We start from the raw sequence: 19,887 nt of genomic DNA, 5'->3' as shown, positions 1-19,887 counted from the left end.
CATAGAAAGAACATTCTAGAGTATGAAACCAATTCAGAGGAAAACAGCTGCAGGGGAGAGAGAGAGAGAGACTCAAGGAGAGCCAGACAGATCTGATGTTATTTTGTGTGTGTGTGTTCCTAGATCCTCTTTTATGAGACAGTGAGCCAAAAAATCTTTCTTATTTATTTAATTATAACCCAATGAGATAAGAGTTTGATAGGGGAAGACTGTTTAGGGAAAATGTCTAGAAGCTAGGAGGACAGTAAGGGCATTGCCATTTGAGAGAGAAGTCGAATGTGGCTTCTCCTAGGAGAGAGGGTGATAAGGAGAGTTGCTTTGGGCCTTTTGCTCGATGGAACCACATATTTGAGGAAATGGCTTTGTGTGCCTAATAATGTTAAGGCTTAGCTAATCTCTGTAGGACCGTATTTCCTGTAGATGGTCCATAAAACACCTTGATCCAAATCACCAGGAATGCTTCTTAAAAATGCAGAGATTTGGGGTGCTTGGGTGGCTAAGTGAGTTAAGCTTTGATTTTGGCTCAGGTCATGATCTCATGAAATCAAGCCCCACTTCCTGGTCTGCGCTGATAGAGCGGAGCCTGCTTGGGATTCTTTCTCTCCCTCTCTCTCCACCTCTCCCCGACTCATATGTGCTTTCTTTCTCTCTCAAAATGAAAAAAATTTTTTTAAATGCAGAGATCTAGGCTCCAACTCAACATAGTGAATCAGAAACTGTGAGAATGGGACTAACAGTCAGTCATCTTACCGTAAGTAGCCCCAGTTGAATCTTATATTTACTGAAGTCTGAGAAGTATTGCTGTAGGATACATCAACTTTGACATTGACTTTGAGCTACTAGGTAGGTGACAGTCTGGGGAATAAGCCCTAAAACCAACTCTATGGCTTCCCTTATTCAGCTACTTAAATAATCAATTTATATAACATTTGAGTGAGAGTTTAAAGATACATGGAAATTTTGAAAAATAATATACTGATTTATTAAGCTAAGAAGATGGGGTACCTGTGTGGCTCAGTTGGTTAAGCATCCAGCTCTTGATTTTGGCCCAGGTCATGATCTCATGGCTCATAAGTTTGAGTCCCTTGTAGCTCCATGTCAGCCCCATGCTGACAGTGCAGAGCCTGCTTGGGATTCTCTCTCCTACTCTCTGCTTCTCCCTTGGTCATGCCTGCTCTCTCTCTCAAAATAAAATAAAAATATTAAGATATTAAAAATTATAATAAAGTCAGAAGAAAGCTCTGAACAAAAGATTTTATGCATATGATAATTCAGGGCCAAATAAGTGAGTGACAAAGCTGTTCTTTTACCTCCCCTCAAACAATAGTCTCTGCATAATTTAATGTAATAAACAATCAAAGCCTAGCTGTTTCTCTTTGCCTTTTTAATAAGTCAATTATACCTATTTTAATTATCCAATTTAAAACATTGAACAATTAAGATCTTCAGTTCTTGGTATTAATGGTCAAAGCAAAATCTCTCAGACCTCATTTTCCCTTTCAAACATCTGTAAACTATAATTTATGTGAAAATATAGGTATCTACTTGTAGTAATTGGCAAAGTAAAATAGCCAATTCTCAAAAACAATGGTTTTCAACTGTGGATGCACATTAGAATTACCTAGAGAAATTAAAAAAAAACATGACCTATACCAATGTTCTACTGTAAGCCAACTAAATCAGGATTTCTGGAAGGAGTGCCTGTTTTTTTCTTACCTTCCCCAGGGGATTTTACTGTGAAGCCAGGGACTGGATCCACTTCTGGAGGTGCTTGCGAGGCAGTGCATTCTCTACCTGTCTCAATGAATGAAGTTCAGCTAAGAACAATAGTGGAGAGATTGCTTGAAGGCAATGGAGTTCATTCATTTTCTACCATAGTCTACCATCTTTAATTAAGCCAGGTTAGTAGAATAGGCGTAGTGTACTAGGACAGGATTATAATACCCTGGCCGTTGGCTTATATGAGGCATGAAATGCCACATGCTATATTGAGGGATATATGTAAGAACAAACCTGCAAAATGTATTTGTCTACTTCATGGATATTGTTGAAGACTTTAATCACACATCTTGCTGCTGTCTTTCAGAAGATACTTGGGAGCAAGTTTATCTGGCCTTATAATTAGGAATTATAAATGTTTAATGGATGTATGAATTGTGTAACTAATCAAGTTTTACTTAATGAGCTGCTAGAAAGCTTAGAACATTTTGGCCTGAGCAGGTGTAACAGGAATTATTCTTGTATTAATTTTTCTATTTTTATCTTTGTTCTCCATTTTTCTTTCTCACCTATCATTTATCATTTTAATTTATTTTTTGCATCCATTTAGTCATTGTAAACTGTGTAGGAATAAGATTAGATGTAGGTAACATTTTAAAAAGTAGCTAATGATCAGGGAAGTACAAATCAAAACCACACTGAGATACCACCTCACGCTGGTCAGAGTGGCTAAAAGGAACAAATCAAGAGACTATAGATGCTGGTGAGGGTGTGGAGAGGCGGGCACCCTCCTACACTGTTGGTGGGAATGTAAACTGGTGCAGCCGCTCTGGAAAACAGTGTGGAGGTTCCTCAAAAAATTAACAATAGAACACCCCTATGACCCAGCCACAGCACTACTAGAAATTTACCCAAAGGATACAGGAGTGCTGATGCATAGGAGCACATGTACCCCAATGTTCATAGTGGCACTTTCAACAATAGCCAAATCATGGAAAGAGCCTAAATGCCCATCACCTGATGAGTGGATCAAGAAGATGTGGTATATATACACAATGGAGTACTACATGGCAATGAGAAAGAATGAAATCTGGCCATTTGTAGCAAAGTGGATGGACCTCGAGGGTATCATGCTAAGCAAAATAAGTCAGGCGGAGAAGGACAGATACCATATGTTTGCACTCAGAGGTCTGACAGGAGAAACTAAGAGAACCATAGGGAGGGGAAGGGGGAAAGAGAGTTGGGGAGAGATAGGGATGCAAATCATGAGAGACTACTGAATACTGAAAACGAACCAAGGGCTGAAGGGGGAGTGGGGGGGGGGAAGGTGGTGATGGCTATGGAGGAGGACACTTGTTGGGAGGAGCACTGGGTGTTATATGGAAACCACTTTGACAACAAACTATTATGAAAAATATAAAAATAAATAAAAAGTAGCTAATGGAACCTATGATCAAATATTGAACCACAAAAGATGACCTTAGTTCAAGTCAGCTAATTTCCTCAAACTTGAACAGCATCAAAGTCAACCTATGAAACATGTGTCTTTGGGGTACTGGACTAATTCTGATGTTGAAATAAAAATATGCACGATGTCGTGAACAGGCACATATACCTCAGAGTAGTGTTGTCATTCTACATTTACATGTTTACCACTGATGCACTGAAAGGGGCATAGAGGAGTTGGCAAAGGGAGGAAAATATATTCCTTATTTGAGAAGGAAGATCATAAGAATTTAAAAAAGAAGTGGATCCTATTTGGAGAGGATGCCCAAATTAAGCTGTAACAAGAAGGTGACTATGGAAGGTAACACATCTTTCGAGCAGATCCTCTTTGGTGTAAGTATGAGAAGAAAAAAAAATCTAGGTTAGATTTTTTTAAATAACATAGCTGGAAGACATTCTAATATACTGTTTTTGCAAAGCACTCTGTATTTTCATGATGAGTCAATTAAATCTCTAATATGCCACTACGAAGATGCCTGGATTACAAATATAGGCATTTTGAAGAAAGGGTTCTAGAGTCTGATTATTATACAAAGGAAAGTAATCATGTTCTTACTAAACTACATTGATGAATTATGAAAAAAATGTTATAAAAGTAATTCATAGTCACTGTAAGAGATGAATATTCCCATGAATACATGGAATTGTAGTGAAATTATTCTTTAAAAACTGTTAGTAGTAACCTATACTGATGGACCATTTGCATATGTATATGTAATCTGAAACACAGGTTTCCTCTTAGCTAGATCACCTTTTATTAAATTATCTACCTCCTGATTGATAGGCAAAAGCCCTCTTTGAATTTTAAAAGAGAGCCTCCTTTGACAGATGTATGTAAACTCTGATGCTAGTTTTAAATTTATATCAGCTATATAACACAATACCATCTTCATTTTAATACAACACATTTCTGCTAAAGACACTTGGTAGTTTTCACTGTATCTGTGGTTTGTGTAATTATTACAAAAGTTTTCTGCAAAACCTCGCAAATATGCAAAAATTGCAAAATATACTCTGACAGCTAATGCTCTGAAAACACTTTATTACACAAATTACATTCAGATTCTGAAAATAGTGTTCTAACAGTGTAACCATCTAAAAATAAGACATCCCCAAAACACACCAACTGAGGAAGAAAATTAAAAAACGAATTTAAATAGAGACTTTTTTTCTTTCCCTCGTTGCAATATAATGTTAGTGATTTTAAAAAAATAGGAGATTTAGCAGCTTTGTCCTCATGTAGCACAAAGTTTCTCTTTACTGCCACAGGCTGAGAATGCTGAACAGGAAAGGCACCAAAGACAAGACATAGGCAATGGAAGTGCTATTGGGAAAATACTGTGTTCAAGCAGAGAATGGGGTTATTTACAACTACAGAAAAGTCTCAAAAATGTAAAAGAGCAAAGCTTCCATCATTAAATTAGTAGTGTGATGTAAGAAGAGGCTCATTCCTCTAGGCTATGTTCATATAAAGACAATGGCACTGCTATGAACTTGTAGGAAACTCCTCAACTAGAAACAGAAGCCAACTAAATCAAAACAAAGGAAATAAAACGTGTACAGTCCCACATAGACTAGTACAGATTACAATTAAATACGCAAAAGTCTAAACGTGCTAAAGGGAAAGGAATTGGGCATTCTTGGAGAATCCCATCAACCTAAATCAAAGCCCGGTCTTCAGGAGGAAGAAGGGGAGGGCGCAGGCAGAGGTGCTGAATACTCCTCTTCCGATTCACTTCCATCATCCTCCTCTTTCTCTAGGTCACTTCCCTCGGTGCTAAGGCGGTCAAACCCTTTCCGGCTGTAGCCTTTCCGGCTTGCAAAGAAATTTCCAAGGTTTAAGCCTCCACTTCCCTTTCCTGGAAAAAGCACACAGTGACACAGAACCAAGGTAAAGTTTGCACAAATGATTCTTGGTGTACTTGTAAATTCTTAAATGGTAAACAGAAGTTGGGATGGGAAATAACAACAGAAGTGACAGAGATACTTACCCTACAGAGTCAGAAAGATATTACTTGCACAGATTTATTAAAATAAATAAGAAAAAACCTCCCCAGCATTATGTGTTTGTGTAGGATTATGTCAGATTCATTTCTCAGCTCCTGCTTTTTCCTGGCTCTCTGGAACTGGCATCCCTCGAGGAGCTCTTCATTTCAATGACTATATGGAAAGGTCATCTTCACTATGATAAGCACTGACATGCTGACAGGACTGACAGAAAATTTACTGAAGACAAATGAAGCCCGATAAAAGGCAGGGGAAGAGAATTAGATAATATAGAAAGGCAAGGTAGAAAAAAAAACGAAATTGGGAAATGTGCTGCCAGAGCCACACACTTCAGTTTAGTTTGCATTCTGCACTTAACATTGCTGTGCCGCACATGAGGAGTTTACTTTTCAGAGAGAGAATAGGAAATATCTCCCTGCTCTGGAAGGACATGTGCTTGTTGACTCTGAGCCACATGTGAAGGATTCTGAAAGGTCACAGGCATACCTCTGAGTCTTCCGAGCACTCTTCCTGAACTTGCCTCAAGTTTGTGTTCAGAATCTGCTAGGAAAAGATGGCACATTTCAAAATGGGTCCCAATCACCCTCCTCAACCATGGATTCACCTTTCAGTACAGAATCAGGGATTCATAAATGACTAAAAACAAGGCCTGAGTCTTTTCTGTAAGCAATTCTAGGGGGAAGAGGGGGAGGCAATATATTATTATGATGTATCTGATGGCCAGAGCTGGGTTTGACTTTGGTGCTCTACAGTCTCAATAAATTACTTCTCTGAGCCTCAATTTTCTCATCAGTGAAAAGAGGGATCAATGACAGTTCCTACCCATCTACAAGGTTTAAATGGGATGCTGCATGTGATGTGTTTAGAACAGTGCCTGGTAGATACACAGTAAATGCTCAATAAATATTAATTATTTTTATTAGGACAAAATTAAATTACCAAGAATTTGTAATTACCTTGGGAAGCTTTGGTTATTATAATTTAGGAATTTTGTCTTAGGCTTTAGTCTATTAAGCACAGTACATGTCCTGCTTGAGAAAGCCTTGGGTTCATGTACATCATTTCTTCTTTGTATAAGATTTAATTGAAGGCAAGGACCTGAAACACTGGATAATTTCAGTCATGAAAGTTACCTGAATTCTTCCATGGGGCTTCCCATCTCCATGAAGGATGGACTTTATGGGGAGGCAGAACTCCCAATGGACTTATTTCTCCCTGTGCTCTGTATCCGTCTGCCCTTTTTGTCCTGGCTTCCCCTGAGGCCTATTCCCCTAAGGGAAGTGAGGCTTGGGGCTCTCCTGTGAAGTCTCTAACCGGGAGTAGAGGCAGCCTCAAGGAAAAAGCTAGCAAGCAGCTGGCAGAGGAAAGGTAGAAGAGTGGGTGTGGAGAAAAATAGGCGAGAAGGGAAGAATCTGAGTAAGACTGTTAGAAAGCCAACCAATTAGATTGTAAGTTCTATAAGGATGCAGGACTGCCCTTAGCTGGCTTTGTATCCTGTGCCTACTACAGTGTCTGATGTGGAGCTGACATGCGATAAGTAAGTGTTGAATAAATGGAACAAATGCTGAAACAAATGCTGAACAAAGGTGAGAGGCTGATCCACTTTTAGAATTAAATGTGTTATATGGAACCATATAAAACTGCAATGTTTGTAAATAAACCATGATTGAAGAATGGTAATTTCATATGGTCTGCCTTAGGTCCCTGCCTTCCCAACACACTCCCGTACACTCAGGATTTACTCTGTAGCAGTGCCGTGTCGCATGTGCTGAACAGCGAGCAGGAGGGAGCGGGCCTCGCTAACTCCCCAGCTACTCCCTCTTCCAGAGCGGGCTGATTACCACTATCCCAACTGCCTGGGCCCAGGCCCGTCGTGTTCCTGATACTCTGTCTACTCGTCACTGCACTTACCACCCTCCACTGTTACCTTTATATAGAGTCCTCTCTTTTTTATGTGTCATCTATTCTGTGAGCTCCACTTACTTACTCAGTCATTTCCCCAACAACTATTTTTTGAACCCCAGGAACTGTGACTTATGCTGCGGATACATAAATAAAAAAGTAAACATGTAAGATTCTTGCTCTTCTGAAGCTTCTGTCTACCTCTATGAAGACAACACTGTGTTCATCTTTGCTCCTGCTTACCACAGTTCCGTACCCGTAACAGGGGCTCAGAAGAAGGTCTTTTTTTGAAGAGTTAACTGTATTTTTGCGAGCTTTATCAATTGCAGATGAAAAGCAAACCAAAGTCCTAGACAAATTCCCTTTCACAACGAATTAAGTGGAATGCTCTGTTTTTTGTTTTTGTGTGGTTTTCTGTGTCAGGGCTGTGCCATGGGCACTGAATCCCTGCCATGGTCACCTTGGCCTGGAATAGAATCAGATGCTATTTCTTGGTCAAATGCTGCCTCCCACTCTGGGTCACAGACTCCTTCCCAGACACAGTTGTAGGCTCTTGCCTTAGGACTTGGGAAGCCAGCCAAGGGACTGCTCCTGAGAGCTGAGAATCGTGGGTTGGATTATTTGTTTATCTGAATGTCCTGAAAGGAACACAGCTCCTGTTCCTATACTATAATAATGATCTGATAAAATACTGATTCCAGCACTGGACCTTGCCTTATATGGTAAAGGAAGGCTGATGGCTCAAATTATGACTATTTAAAAGCTACCCAATGGTCTATTGTAGGAATAGTTGATTTCCTGAGAAAGTTGAGGTTTAAGGACAAGTATCTTTTATGAATTCTTATGACATTTATTACTTTATTACCAATGACTGTTTATCACAGTCATTGGTATTAATTGAGCACTTACTAGGTGGCAGATACTGTGATAAATGGTTTATGTTTATCATTTCCTTTAATCTTCATTCAACCATGTGAGTATTTTATCCCTTTACTTTATAGATGAGGAAACTGTGGCTTGGAAAGACTAAGTAACTTGCCCAAGGTCATGCGGCTAGGAGCTAAAGCCATGACATGGAGGGGAAAACATAACATCCAAATAATGGACCAGGTATTTTGAGACCTGGGCCTGCTTCTAAAAGCAAGGATCTCCTCCTTCCTGACCCTAGTGACTATGTAACTACACCGTTTCATATGGAGATATTAACTGGGCTTACATCAATTGCTAAAAGGCAGTATTAAAAAGTTTTATTTTAACTATCTAAATTTCTGAGGCTTCAGATACTTTTTCTATGGTGTTACTAACTATAGACAATATTTGGAACATAAACAATAACATCCAAAAAGGTAGAGAGCACTTAGAAAAAACACTGAAAAAAATCACAACCAAGCTTTGGGGATACTCAGGCCAAATACTCCATCAAAGGTAGGTTCCAAGTTCAAAGGGCTTATTTTACTTGCCTCCAAAGGCCTTTGATTTTTTCCACCGAATAAATAAGGCAATGGCCAGCAGGACAGCCACCGGAATAACCAGCAGGGTTGTAATGAGAACAATGGGCACTCCCAAGCCCGGCTCTTTGATCAGTTTCTGTTTCTCTTGCATCTTCTGCAACTCTGTGGAGGCAGGTTTGTTCTCCATTTTGTTTTCAACAACTGCCTCGGAGTCTTCAGGGGAAAAAAGAGTTCACAATATTCAACTGACTCAAAGATTCCAAAATCCAACCCCCCCCCCCCACCCAGTCAAATCAACAACTGCTCATAAAGAACTTGTTGAGTTCTGTGCATGTGGGGTTCACATTTCAATATGTGAATCTACCAAGCTGGCAGCAGGTATGGTGATTAGTAATTTCCACCCAATGGTTTTGTACCTTCAAATTGTTTTTTTGTTTGATCCTGCCCTTTATTTCTCATAATTCCACAAAACAAATATCCTCCTTTTGCATTTTTTCCAAAGTTAAAATTAATAGGCAGCATGGTGCAGGGAAAATAATTGGTGTGCATACTAGAGTCAGACGAATCTGGGCTGCAAACCCAGTTCTCCTATATAAATTAGCTCTGTAACTTTGGGCAAGTTACTGAAGTAATCTGGGCCGTAGTAACCTCATCTGTAGGACTGTGATGACAAACAAACAAAAACACCTTCATAAAATTATTGAGTATGAATGTTTCTCATAGAGAAGGTGCTTAATAAGTATGTTTACTTGTATCTTTAGTTTATGAATCTTGTTAATGTTCCATGAGTTACTGGTATATCACATGCATAGTTACACATATTATTTCTAGGATTTCAAACTGAAAAAAGAACTGTATCCTTTTCAGTTTCTTTTCTATAGTTCCTAGCAAGCCCTAAGTGTACACAGAAGCACTTTATGTGATTTTGTATTTGGTGAAAATAGCTTATAGAACAATTCTCTGATATTGACTGATAACTGGGTAGAAATCAGGCCTAAAGGACTGTTTGGGAACTGATACAACTGAACCATATAAACCGCTTCAGGAATCTTAACAACTACTCACTTGAAAATGAGATTGAGCCTTGCAACATTCTAGCCCTCCAGAAGCACCTATGTGTACTTGTACAAAAACCCTAGTGTGCAAAGTCTAGAAGTTACTGTCATCTTTGTCAAAATGCTCACAAGGTTTCGGGAACTTCAGTTTCTTGGTGTGATGCAGAGTGTTATCATATGGCCTCATGGAAAATTTGACAAAATGGCAGGAATAGCTGGTTCAACATAATCAGGAAACTTTTGGGTTAATGTTTAATATGTGTTTACACACTTAGTAGCTTGCTGGAGACTTCTCCAAGGAAGCATTTCTCAAAGTACTTAAGACACTATACACACCATTTAGGATACACACAGATGGCAAGTCTCAACTTTTTGCTTCACTGTTCTGAGCCAGCCTCCTTCATAATCTCAATGAGACCTATTGAGCACGTGTACCGTGTCGGGCAATGTTCTCATTTAATCATTGCACCAAGCCTGGGAGCAGGCACGATTAGTATCACCACTTTGTAGATGGCCTCATAGTCTTCGTTTCCTTCTCTGTACTACGGTTAAGGGAAAACCATGATTTCTCTTCTTTCGTCCACTGGAGTGGCTCTTTGAACCTTCAGCAGCAGAGAAGGAAAGGGATTGGTTCATCCATCTAGATGGCTCACATTTAATCTGTCTCGATCTCAGTTTCCAAGAGGAAGGTAAGTGTGATTCTTACTCTTCCTGATCACTAACCGTTGCATCTTTTTCTTCATTACTATAGAAAAGATAGGCAGATTGTTCTGTTTTACTTAAATTCCTTCTATATTTAATCAGGAAAATAACAATAAATAGAAGACAGGACTAAAAAACAGACCAAAGGCATAGACTGGTAGTCAAGACTTTGTTGCCTTGAAAGAAGGATTTGTTTCTACTTGAAAGTGACTATAACCAGGCTAATTACATAGCAGTTTATGTCATTTAGTGGGCTTACCGGGACCAAAGACAATGCTGGGCCAGCTCATATCTGGTTCCCTTTGCATAAAGGCAGAGCTAGGACTGGGCTCCAGGAAAGGATACAAGAACTGTGAAGGAGGTGACAGACTAGCGGAACCAGTTCAGCACTCACTGAGGGTATGCTGAGAATGAGGTAATGACCTCACGAAGGCACACACACTACACTTTAGAAATTCCTGATTTCCACACCCCCTCTGGCAGACCGAGTGCATCCACTAAAAATACACAAACATTCTAACTTTGGAACCTGCTGAAGTATGTTTAGATTCAAAAGATACTCTATATCTTAAAGAGGGTGGATAAATTTAAATTTCCCAGTCCAAAAAAGAAATGCAATATTGTTGTTCTTTCTCTGGAACTTTTATAAGTGGAGTAAAAAGTCTAAAAAATAGTTATGATTTAAGATTCTAAGAATTTCAAATTCTGCCACTTGTATTCTTTACCCTAAATTCTCTAATTTGGAGCATCTTTGATGAATGAGCAGTGAAGAAGCTCTACTACTGTTCAGAACCTGGGGCTTGTGGAAGAGAGGGGCTGCCTCATATGACACGTTTCTATCACGTAAGACGCCAGATGTATTCCATTTTAAACAAAAATGTCTTCAAACAAGCTCTTCTGGCATCCCTGTACATATGTGGAAATAAATATAATTATGAAAAGCTGACATATAGGAAGTTTTCCCTTCTTTAAAGCCCTGAGTTAGAAAGGGAGGCTCGGTGCATTCTTGTGTGAGCTCACACATACAAGCATGCACACGTTTCTCTCCCCTTGAGAGAAGGCGAGAAGCTCAGCGGCCACTTGGAATTGGAATAACTTGGACAGTGAAGGAGAGACATTCTTAATACAGCAGTCCAGTAGTCACCACTCAGACAGAGCTGAAGGCTGAAGGTTTTAGATGGCATCTTTTTATTAATATTTTTTAATGTAATGTGTTTCCCCTATAGTGTGTTCTCCATAAGGTCTAAGACACTAGCTGCACTAGAGGGTTTCTTTCTATGTTAAGACTGATTCACTGTCATCGTCTTTTATTTTGGGGAGCGAGGGGTGACGGCTATGATTTTGATGTCTGTTTTATCCCTAGCAACTTTATTTGAAAACGCCTTACCTGAGTTTCTTATCATCACGTGTCCTCTTATCTCTGCAACTCCCTGTGAGCACAACACTGGTTCTGAAACACTGCTATTGCTCATCAGGTATATGACCATTCACAGTACGGATGAAGGTCATCAGAGGCGCCTCAGATTTGGAAATTTACACGGCAGCTAAAGCTGGGATGACGTTTCTCCCTCCCTTTTGTAAGGGATGGGTTAAATTAAGCTTTCTGATTTTGATAAAAGACACACTTCTGGAGATTCAGAATGATTTATACTCCTTGGTGTAGTAAGAAAACAATCTTAAAAAAAGAAAGGTTCATGAGAGTCATATGGGTCCAAGAGACTAGAACGACTTCATTTGAATTTGAGTGTTTGAGTTTGGGTAGTCCTAACTATTAAAATGGGACTGTCATGACAAGATATTTCAATGACATTGACTAGCTGCACTCCTGTGTTCTGCCCCAAGGCTGGGAAGTTTTCTGACCAAATGCAGTCAGTGGTGTGCACTGAGAAAAGAGAAAATGGCCTGGGGAGAGCTCTGCTCATCCTTCATTGGCCAGGCAAGAAGAGGTCAGTGTGGTTGGGCTGCTGTCAACAATCCAAACACTACAATCTAGGATTTTTATTTTTTTTTTTGCTGGTATTTATTTAAACAGAAGTGGCTGGAGTCCACTTTGAAATCCCAGAGATTTCAGAGTAAACTACAACCACCCCCAACCTATAGCTCTTGGCAGAATTTATTATAAATGATTTTGGTGGTATTCATCTCTACTCAGCAGTACAGGAATAGTGGTTAAGAGCAGAGGCTTCAGTGGCAAATAAACCGTGGTTTAAACCCCAACTCCACCACTTAGTAGTAATTCTGATCTTCAATTTCCTCATGTGTAAAATGGGGAGGATACTAATTACACATAGTGTAAGGATTTCACTTGGTAATTTTTGTATACCTCATTGTTTGTGCTCCATAAATGATAGCTAATGATAATAATAATATATTTATTCCAGGGAAACAACTCACCAATAATTCTATGTGTAACAAGCGTAGAAAAATAAGGGATCAGGAACTCTTCAGTGGTTATGAATGCTACTCAGTAGTCACTTGGGTTGAATTTCTACAAATGCCAAACATTTGCTATTTACTTATTTTATATTATTATCTTACCCCTTTCAACCTTGAGCTGACTACATTCTCTTAGCTGCCTATATAAAATCCCTAGACTCCCTCTTGGTTCTTGCTTCTTTGCATCTTTTTCCACCTGCTTTCATGAGAAAGGAAAACAAGCCTAGGTTTAAGTCTGAATATCTAGTAAAGCAACTAATAATGGAATCACTTTGCTACTTAAACATTAGGAGCACCCTTTAGTGAGTTCTTAATTTTACATGACCATGTCAAAACCCTGCAGATAGTATAACATGTACAAATAGAAACTGATCCTAGCAAAGGGAGACTAGTATTTGACTGAGATTTCTAATTAAACCAGTGGTTGCTTACCAGTACCTAAATTCCATTTCCCATTCCTAATAGTATATACCAAAACTATACTTATTTGTATATATGCAAATGCACACACTCTCTCTCTCCCCTCCCCCTCCCTCCCCCTTCCCCCCCTCCCTATAGGTTCTAAGTTTCTTAAAGTCTGGCAGAGTTACATTTCCCTTAAACCCATTATAGTCCCTTATACACAGATGGCCCTCAGTAGATTTTGGGGGCAAATGGTGCTCAGATTGGAGCTTAGGGAGCTGCTCAGCTTGTCAGGCACCTATAATAGTAACTCACCAAAGATACTTTTTTCACTCATTTACACTACAGCCCATTAAGGAAGGTCTTTTCCAGGATACTGGATGGTATTTTTCCGCTTGTCTGAGATTAATGTACTTCTAAAAGTGACTTACTTTTATCCTCTCTAAATGTCTCTGGCCCACTTGTTCAGAATCACTTTCTATCACTTGAAATCCGTGAATTTGAGCTCATTATTACCACTCCATTTAACAAAGAAAACAGTGGCAACATGCAAGTTTAAAGGCTCAGTACATGGTAAAAGTTACAGTTTACCAGATTATATTTTTAGTCTGATAATTTTTAAAGTGCAATCAAGGGTCATAAAATAATTCAGCACAAATAGTCTTGGGTTTCACAGTCATAAGAGGAATATGACCAACCTTTGATTTCCGGGACCTCAATGCCAGCCTTTTTGACTGATCGATGTTCCATTTCTGTAACATAGCACAGCAAAGAAGAAAGAGAATCAGAATCTCCAAAAAAAATTTGGAAAATTTTGACATTAATTTCACTTAGTAGAAAATATGAGTTTTAAGACAAACCACTAATTTGGGGCCAGGCCCATGAATCCTGGATATAGTCTCCTAGGGAAAGCTGAAATGTTTCTAAGCCCTTCATATTTAAAATGAGATTTTCCTTGTGGAGTTCATAATATTGTATTTCTGAAACATCAAGTGGTTCTGTTTTTATGTGGACATAGACTCATTACTAACTCTGCCATGTTTCATTACCAGCATTTTAGCTACACAGGTGGATTTCACTAGTTAAATAATAGAATGCAAAGACAGGAGACATTTGTTTAGCCTCCAAAGGCAGTCTTACTATTCCCAAAGTACTATTTTCAAGATTTATTATTATTCAGTTGCATTCTGGACTCCAGAAAGGGTTTTTCTCTTTTAAAGCTGAATGCTTATTGCAGCGCTTCTCAACCAAGGGATATGTCAAAACCACCTGGGAAGCCTTTCCAAAATACACATATTATCACCCTCTTCGTTCTATAGATCTTGAGTAGGATCTGACCACATGTGTTTTGAAAGCCCTCACCACGTGATTTGGACATGCATTTCTGTTGAGTACTGACCACTAGGGTCTAAGACCCTCAGACCATATTCCTATCTGCAAAAATGAAGATACTATTTAGATTTCTGAGGGTTTTTTTCTATCTTGAAAGGTATTTATTTATTTATTCATTTTTTTAAATTCTGAAAAGCCTGGATTTAGTCTTGGAATTGGGAATTATCCACCTCTCTATTTACTTTCCCGTCTGACCGCACCTTTTGGTTCCTCTTTGAGGAGGCAGGTGGTGGGGGAGGGGAACGTAAGGTTGTTGCTGGAGTGGAATAGGCCACAGACACCTCTGTGCACTCATCCGTAACTGGATACTTATTACAAAATTGCAAAAACTACTCAAAAGACAATTCTGAAGACAGCAGTCACCAAATTTACTTGGGTTCCAAGATCTGCATGCTCAATAATTAAAGATTTTAGACTCTTGATTTTACTCCTCTTTGGTATAACTTAATTTTCCTCTTTGTTGTAATTTCCACTTTTCCTTGTTATAATTAGTATTTATATTCATTAATTCCAAATGACCTTATTATTTATCTAAAATTGCCAGTTGTAATTCCTGACACCTCAAATTTACTGTCTTCAATTCTTTAGTTCTTTTCCTTAACCCCATCTTCTCCTATTGCTTAGGCCCTTGGACCCTGCCTTTTTTTTTTTTGGAGAGCGAGCATGCGAGCTGGTGAGAAGACAGAGGGATACAGAGTCTTAAGCAGGCTTCAGACCAGCGTGCAGCCCAATGTGGGGCTTGATCCCATGACCCTGGGATTATGACCTGAGCTGAAATAAGTCAGATGCTCTACCAAATGAGCCACTAGGTTAGTGGCTAGGTTAGTATACTTTTCAAAAATTAGAAATAATGTCCAAATTGCCCTTAGAAAATCCCCAAAACTAGCTGGCTTGATTCTAACAGGGAAACTCTGCAGTCCCCAGACATAATTCTGAGTTACGTGGAACAGTATCAGTATTCTGAACAAGCTGAAGTCTAATGGGGAGACTGCAGTGCTTCCTGCTTGGGACACCACGTGTCTGACACAGACGCTGGCGCTCCTTGGTGCCCGACAGCCACGGAGAGCTGAGGAGCCACGTGGGAAGTGCTACCCTGTGGAAGCCAGTCAGCGCCTCTGCTTTGCCAAAGCCATCCTCTCCCTCTGGAACTAACTTGGAACTAACATTGGCTCTCAATGTAACAGACATTACTCCAGGCATCAAGCATTTCCTGTGGAGTATCTGTGGAAACAAGGAGCTAACTGCCAGGGGGGAAAAAAAAAAAAAGGTGTTTCTCTCTACTTCTCTACTTCTTAAAAATTAATTTAATCTCTGAAATGAAACCAAACAGGTCTTTTAACAATTGCTGATTATGCTGTGATTTCCTACTCCTATCAACAAAAAGAGAAGAGAATGCAAAAAGTTTTTATATGCTTTTAAGCAATACAATTGAGGGAAAATATGGACAATAATACTGTCAAAACCATACTTTCAGTCAGGGTGAACTTCCACACGGTGTTGGTGTGAGCGTCTCCAACATACAAAGTCCCGTCTTCTGATGCAGCAATATCATGAGGCATGTCAAAGTGCTGCCAGGGTAAAAACAAGCGTGGTGAGCCTATACTTGAATTCTTCACGACAAGGCAGAAAAACAAAGCAAAGCACACAACAGAGCAAGAAGCCTATGAATCAAACCCAACAAACTATAATTCCGTCAAAGCAACTGCAGGCCAAGAAGAAGCATTCACTCATACACCGGGCACCGACTCTGCCACACAGAGTTCTGTGCCGCAGGAAATGCCAAGGGACCCTCACCACTTACTTTCAAGTCTTTTAAAAGTGAACATTTATAAGCAGATTAATTTTTTACAGCTTTGTGTACTTGATATTATATTAGCTACATATTTATTTATATTTATTTTTTCCTCCATGTTTCTTTTAATCACTATCACATTTGCCTGTTTTAATTTATACAAGTAAAAAAGACTGAGTATTAATTTTTGTTATTATTCCCATCAAGCTGTCTATCATATGCTACCTGGAAAGGTATTTATACGTTACTGATAAGAGGAGTCATTTCAAAGTTTCAGGGCATTCAGACTATTGCTGAATGCATCCAAGGTGATAGGCAGCAATGTGAGGTTTGCTTACTCTGAAGCCCAGTGTTTGTACTATTTTCCGTCAGTGAAAGGAAACAAATAGAGTTTTTCTTCCAAGTACTTCCTGTTTTTTATCTACTTCAATATTCCGTGGTTTAATACATTTTTCTTCATGACATATTTCCATTTCAAATCAATGCCATTTCAGTCATGAGGACCCAAGAGATAGGGGAGCATTCGCTGTGACTTTCTCAAGGTCACTCAACTAGTTCCTGGAACAGCTGCCTTAAAATCTTGTGCTGCTGCCATTTCAGTATGAGATGCCACGTGTCCACCAGCTGGTAGGACACGGATGATTTTTTTCATCTTTGAGGCCAGTAGGCCTGTCTGAATATACAGTTCTCGGAAGTGTGCCCAGTGCATATGAACAGGAGCATTATCCCGACTGTGGTCTTATCAGACAGCATCTGCCCGCTTGGGTTTGCTGAGTACAAAGGGCACTAATGAGGCAAACCGCGTTCTTAGCTCACTTTAGGCGGGGCAGAATACATGCTGTGGAGACAGTACTGTACTTTGCTAATCATCAACAATTTGTCACACTGGATAGAAACATGAGACAGCCATGCCAAGGAGGCTCATTCCTTCATACTATCAAATGAGCTGTGACAAATGCACACGAGAGTAACAGAAAGCCAGAAACCAAAATGTTGCCTTGTTGAAATCTCACAAGCAGTCATTAAATGTTTATTTTGGGTTCAGCTAATAGGTGGCAGGAGACTTGCAAATTCTAGGCAGTTCCTCTTCTGTACCAAAATATGTTCTTAAAAACTGCTATGCAAAGCATATGGTTTATAAAGTGCTTTATATTTTCTGATTGGAAAAATAATATAAATAGGGGAATCAAGGTGAGTGGGCAATGTGTGAACTCATCATTGGCGAAGGATTTTGCTTAAATAGATCACAATATGTTATCAACTCAGGCGACAATAACAATAAACTTCTGTCGTTCTCAAGCTGACGCAGGGAGCCAAGGGCTCTCTCTGCCTGGGGTACTCTGCAGCCACTGCAGGGGCGGAGGGGAGAATGGTGGACAGGATGTCGGGACCTCTCTTCCCACTGCAGTCAGAAGCACTCAACTGTACTTCCTTTAATGAACTACTCTGTTTTGTGTTACCTGAAACAGAAAATCACGTGGTAAGCTTTAGGATTTCAGAGTTGAATGGATTTATAGACCTTCCATTCCAGGCTTTGTAAACTCGTATGAGGTTTCTTCTTTCTTCTCTTGAGGTACCCTCCCTAGCAAAGTAACACTGACCAGAGAAAGTATGACAGCATCCTCCTGGGGCATCTGGTGACAGAGCTCAGGGCAACCAACCTGCTCTCAAAATCTTATATTCTGTCTTAGAAATGCATAAAGAATTTGTGTTCTCTGTATAATTGTTAATGCCTTAATACCAAATAATGTTTAAAGTTAGTTAATTCCAAGTAACATAGCTCTTTAAGAAGTTGTACCAAGTTATGTTGTGGTTTAATATAATCCCTTGGTACATGGGTGAGTACCTCCAGGGATTAAAAGGTTAAAACACACTCTAGGGTCTAAAGACTTGAGTTTAGGATCCAGGTGTGCTAATTACTCTGTAGCTTTGGATAAGTAATTTCACTTGTGTGAAATTTTGAGTTCAAATCCTATCAAATATTGTAATTTTAATCTCCATTGTTCAGGTTAGAGAAACAACATAAATCTAGGCTTACTCTTTTTTTCTTTTCTTTTTGGCATGGAGTGGCAATGATCCATTCTCTTTCACATGAGCTGCCTTTAATTCCGAAAGAAGACCAAATAATTTCAGCCTGAAGAGTGTGTGTGCAAGCAGATGTTAGGGACCACAGCCTCTCTTGTGATTATGGGGGCAAAAAAGTGAAAGGTAACATTGTATCAGTGTATCTTTTGCCCTCATAACTTTTTGATGCCATTTAATAGAACCATGATCTTTATTGCCCGACTGTCTCAGCCTTCTGCATACACATTAAATGGAGCTCATACATTCAGGCATAAACTTTTCTAAAGAATGTAACAGAAGAGAGAGCTCAAGTATATGAGGAACTAAGTGGTCGACAGGCACAAAGAGGTACAGACACAGTAGGCAAAACCTGGCTTTTGATTTGAAGGAAGAATCTCTTCATACATAGGAGTCAGTGTACCAGATGGTTTCCTTCACCCAAATTTAATCTTTGTGATGATGTGATTAAATGGGAATTCTGAGAGCTTCATAAACTGATATTAGTTTACAGAGTCAACACAGGACAAATTTCTGTGTTTTGGCCTAAGTTCTGTTTGTTGAAAGGAAAAGCAAATTTCACCTTGGAGTTAAGACTCTCTTTTTAAGTTTGCTGTACTGACTTACATCTTATAACTCTTTCATTGTTGAATGTCTGATGAAAGCTGACTTTAGGCATAATGCTTCCTGAGATTTTCATTTATGTCTGTTCATATTTTTATGAGAATAAGGCTCATTTAGAATTCAGCTTCTTGCTTATTAGCCCATAGTTTTGCTTTCTAGATGTATATCTGAATTAAAAGTTAATGTCCCTGGCTGACACAGTATATTATATTAGCATTAAAAGAACAATCAAGGCAAACACTGTACTAATGCAAAGTTAAGTCTCTTACTTTATCAACAGATATGAGGAAGTTAACTCAAAGGGGCAAAACAATGAAGATCAGATAAGCAGTAAGAATCTGAAACACTACTGAAGTAAAATAGATATCAATGTAATGAATTTCTTTCCGAAGGGTACTATGATTGGATGTTTGATTCCATATAGCTTTTCAGGTAAAACACAGTGAAAAGTTCTTTTTGTTGTGTATCCATAGAAACTTAAGGAAAAAAAGGAATTTGTACTACAATCTTTAGTTCAGATCCATTCAGGCAGTGTATATGAACATTCTGATCATTCGGGCAGCCATACTGAAGAGAAAGTACATTGAAGATTCGAGACAGAAGAGCTGTGGGCATACTGAGCCAGACAGGGTGTTTGTAAAAACTATTAGAATAAACAGTGGCAAAACTAGCCTTTTGTGAAGTCAAAACTAGCCTTTAGACTCTTACCCTAAACCAAGCATTTAGGACTTGAATAAATTCCAGGAAGTGCTGTTTTCAAGTCTTGTTGCTCAATGCAGTACCAGCATACGAAAAGCAAACAAGATTTCTACTGGATCTAAGAGAACGACAAAAGCAC

The 19,887-nt window shown here is 39.2% G+C and overlaps 1 protein-coding gene across 1 annotated transcript in view; it reads right to left on the bottom strand.

The window, feature by feature from the left end:
* Positions 1 to 4,247: 4,247 nt before the first annotated feature.
* Positions 4,248 to 19,887, bottom strand: part of PAM (peptidylglycine alpha-amidating monooxygenase) — a 135,746-nt gene continuing 120,106 nt past the window's right edge. Inside the window, exons 14-18 of the mRNA XM_029941233.1 lie at positions 16,041 to 16,140; positions 13,879 to 13,932; positions 8,595 to 8,798; positions 5,719 to 5,775; positions 4,248 to 5,084 (exon numbers count right to left, since the gene is read on the bottom strand). Coding sequence (XP_029797093.1) covers positions 4,903 to 5,084; positions 5,719 to 5,775; positions 8,595 to 8,798; positions 13,879 to 13,932; positions 16,041 to 16,140 — 597 coding nt within the window. The 3' untranslated portion in view covers positions 4,248 to 4,902. The remainder of the gene's footprint in view (positions 5,085 to 5,718; positions 5,776 to 8,594; positions 8,799 to 13,878; positions 13,933 to 16,040; positions 16,141 to 19,887) is intronic.

The sequence above is a fragment of the Suricata suricatta genome, chromosome 6, assembly GCF_006229205.1.
Source record: "Suricata suricatta isolate VVHF042 chromosome 6, meerkat_22Aug2017_6uvM2_HiC, whole genome shotgun sequence".
NCBI classification, from domain to species: Eukaryota; Metazoa; Chordata; class Mammalia; order Carnivora; family Herpestidae; genus Suricata; species Suricata suricatta.
The sequence above is the reverse complement of the archived record's forward strand: the minus strand, read 5'-3'. Positions and strand labels throughout refer to the sequence as shown.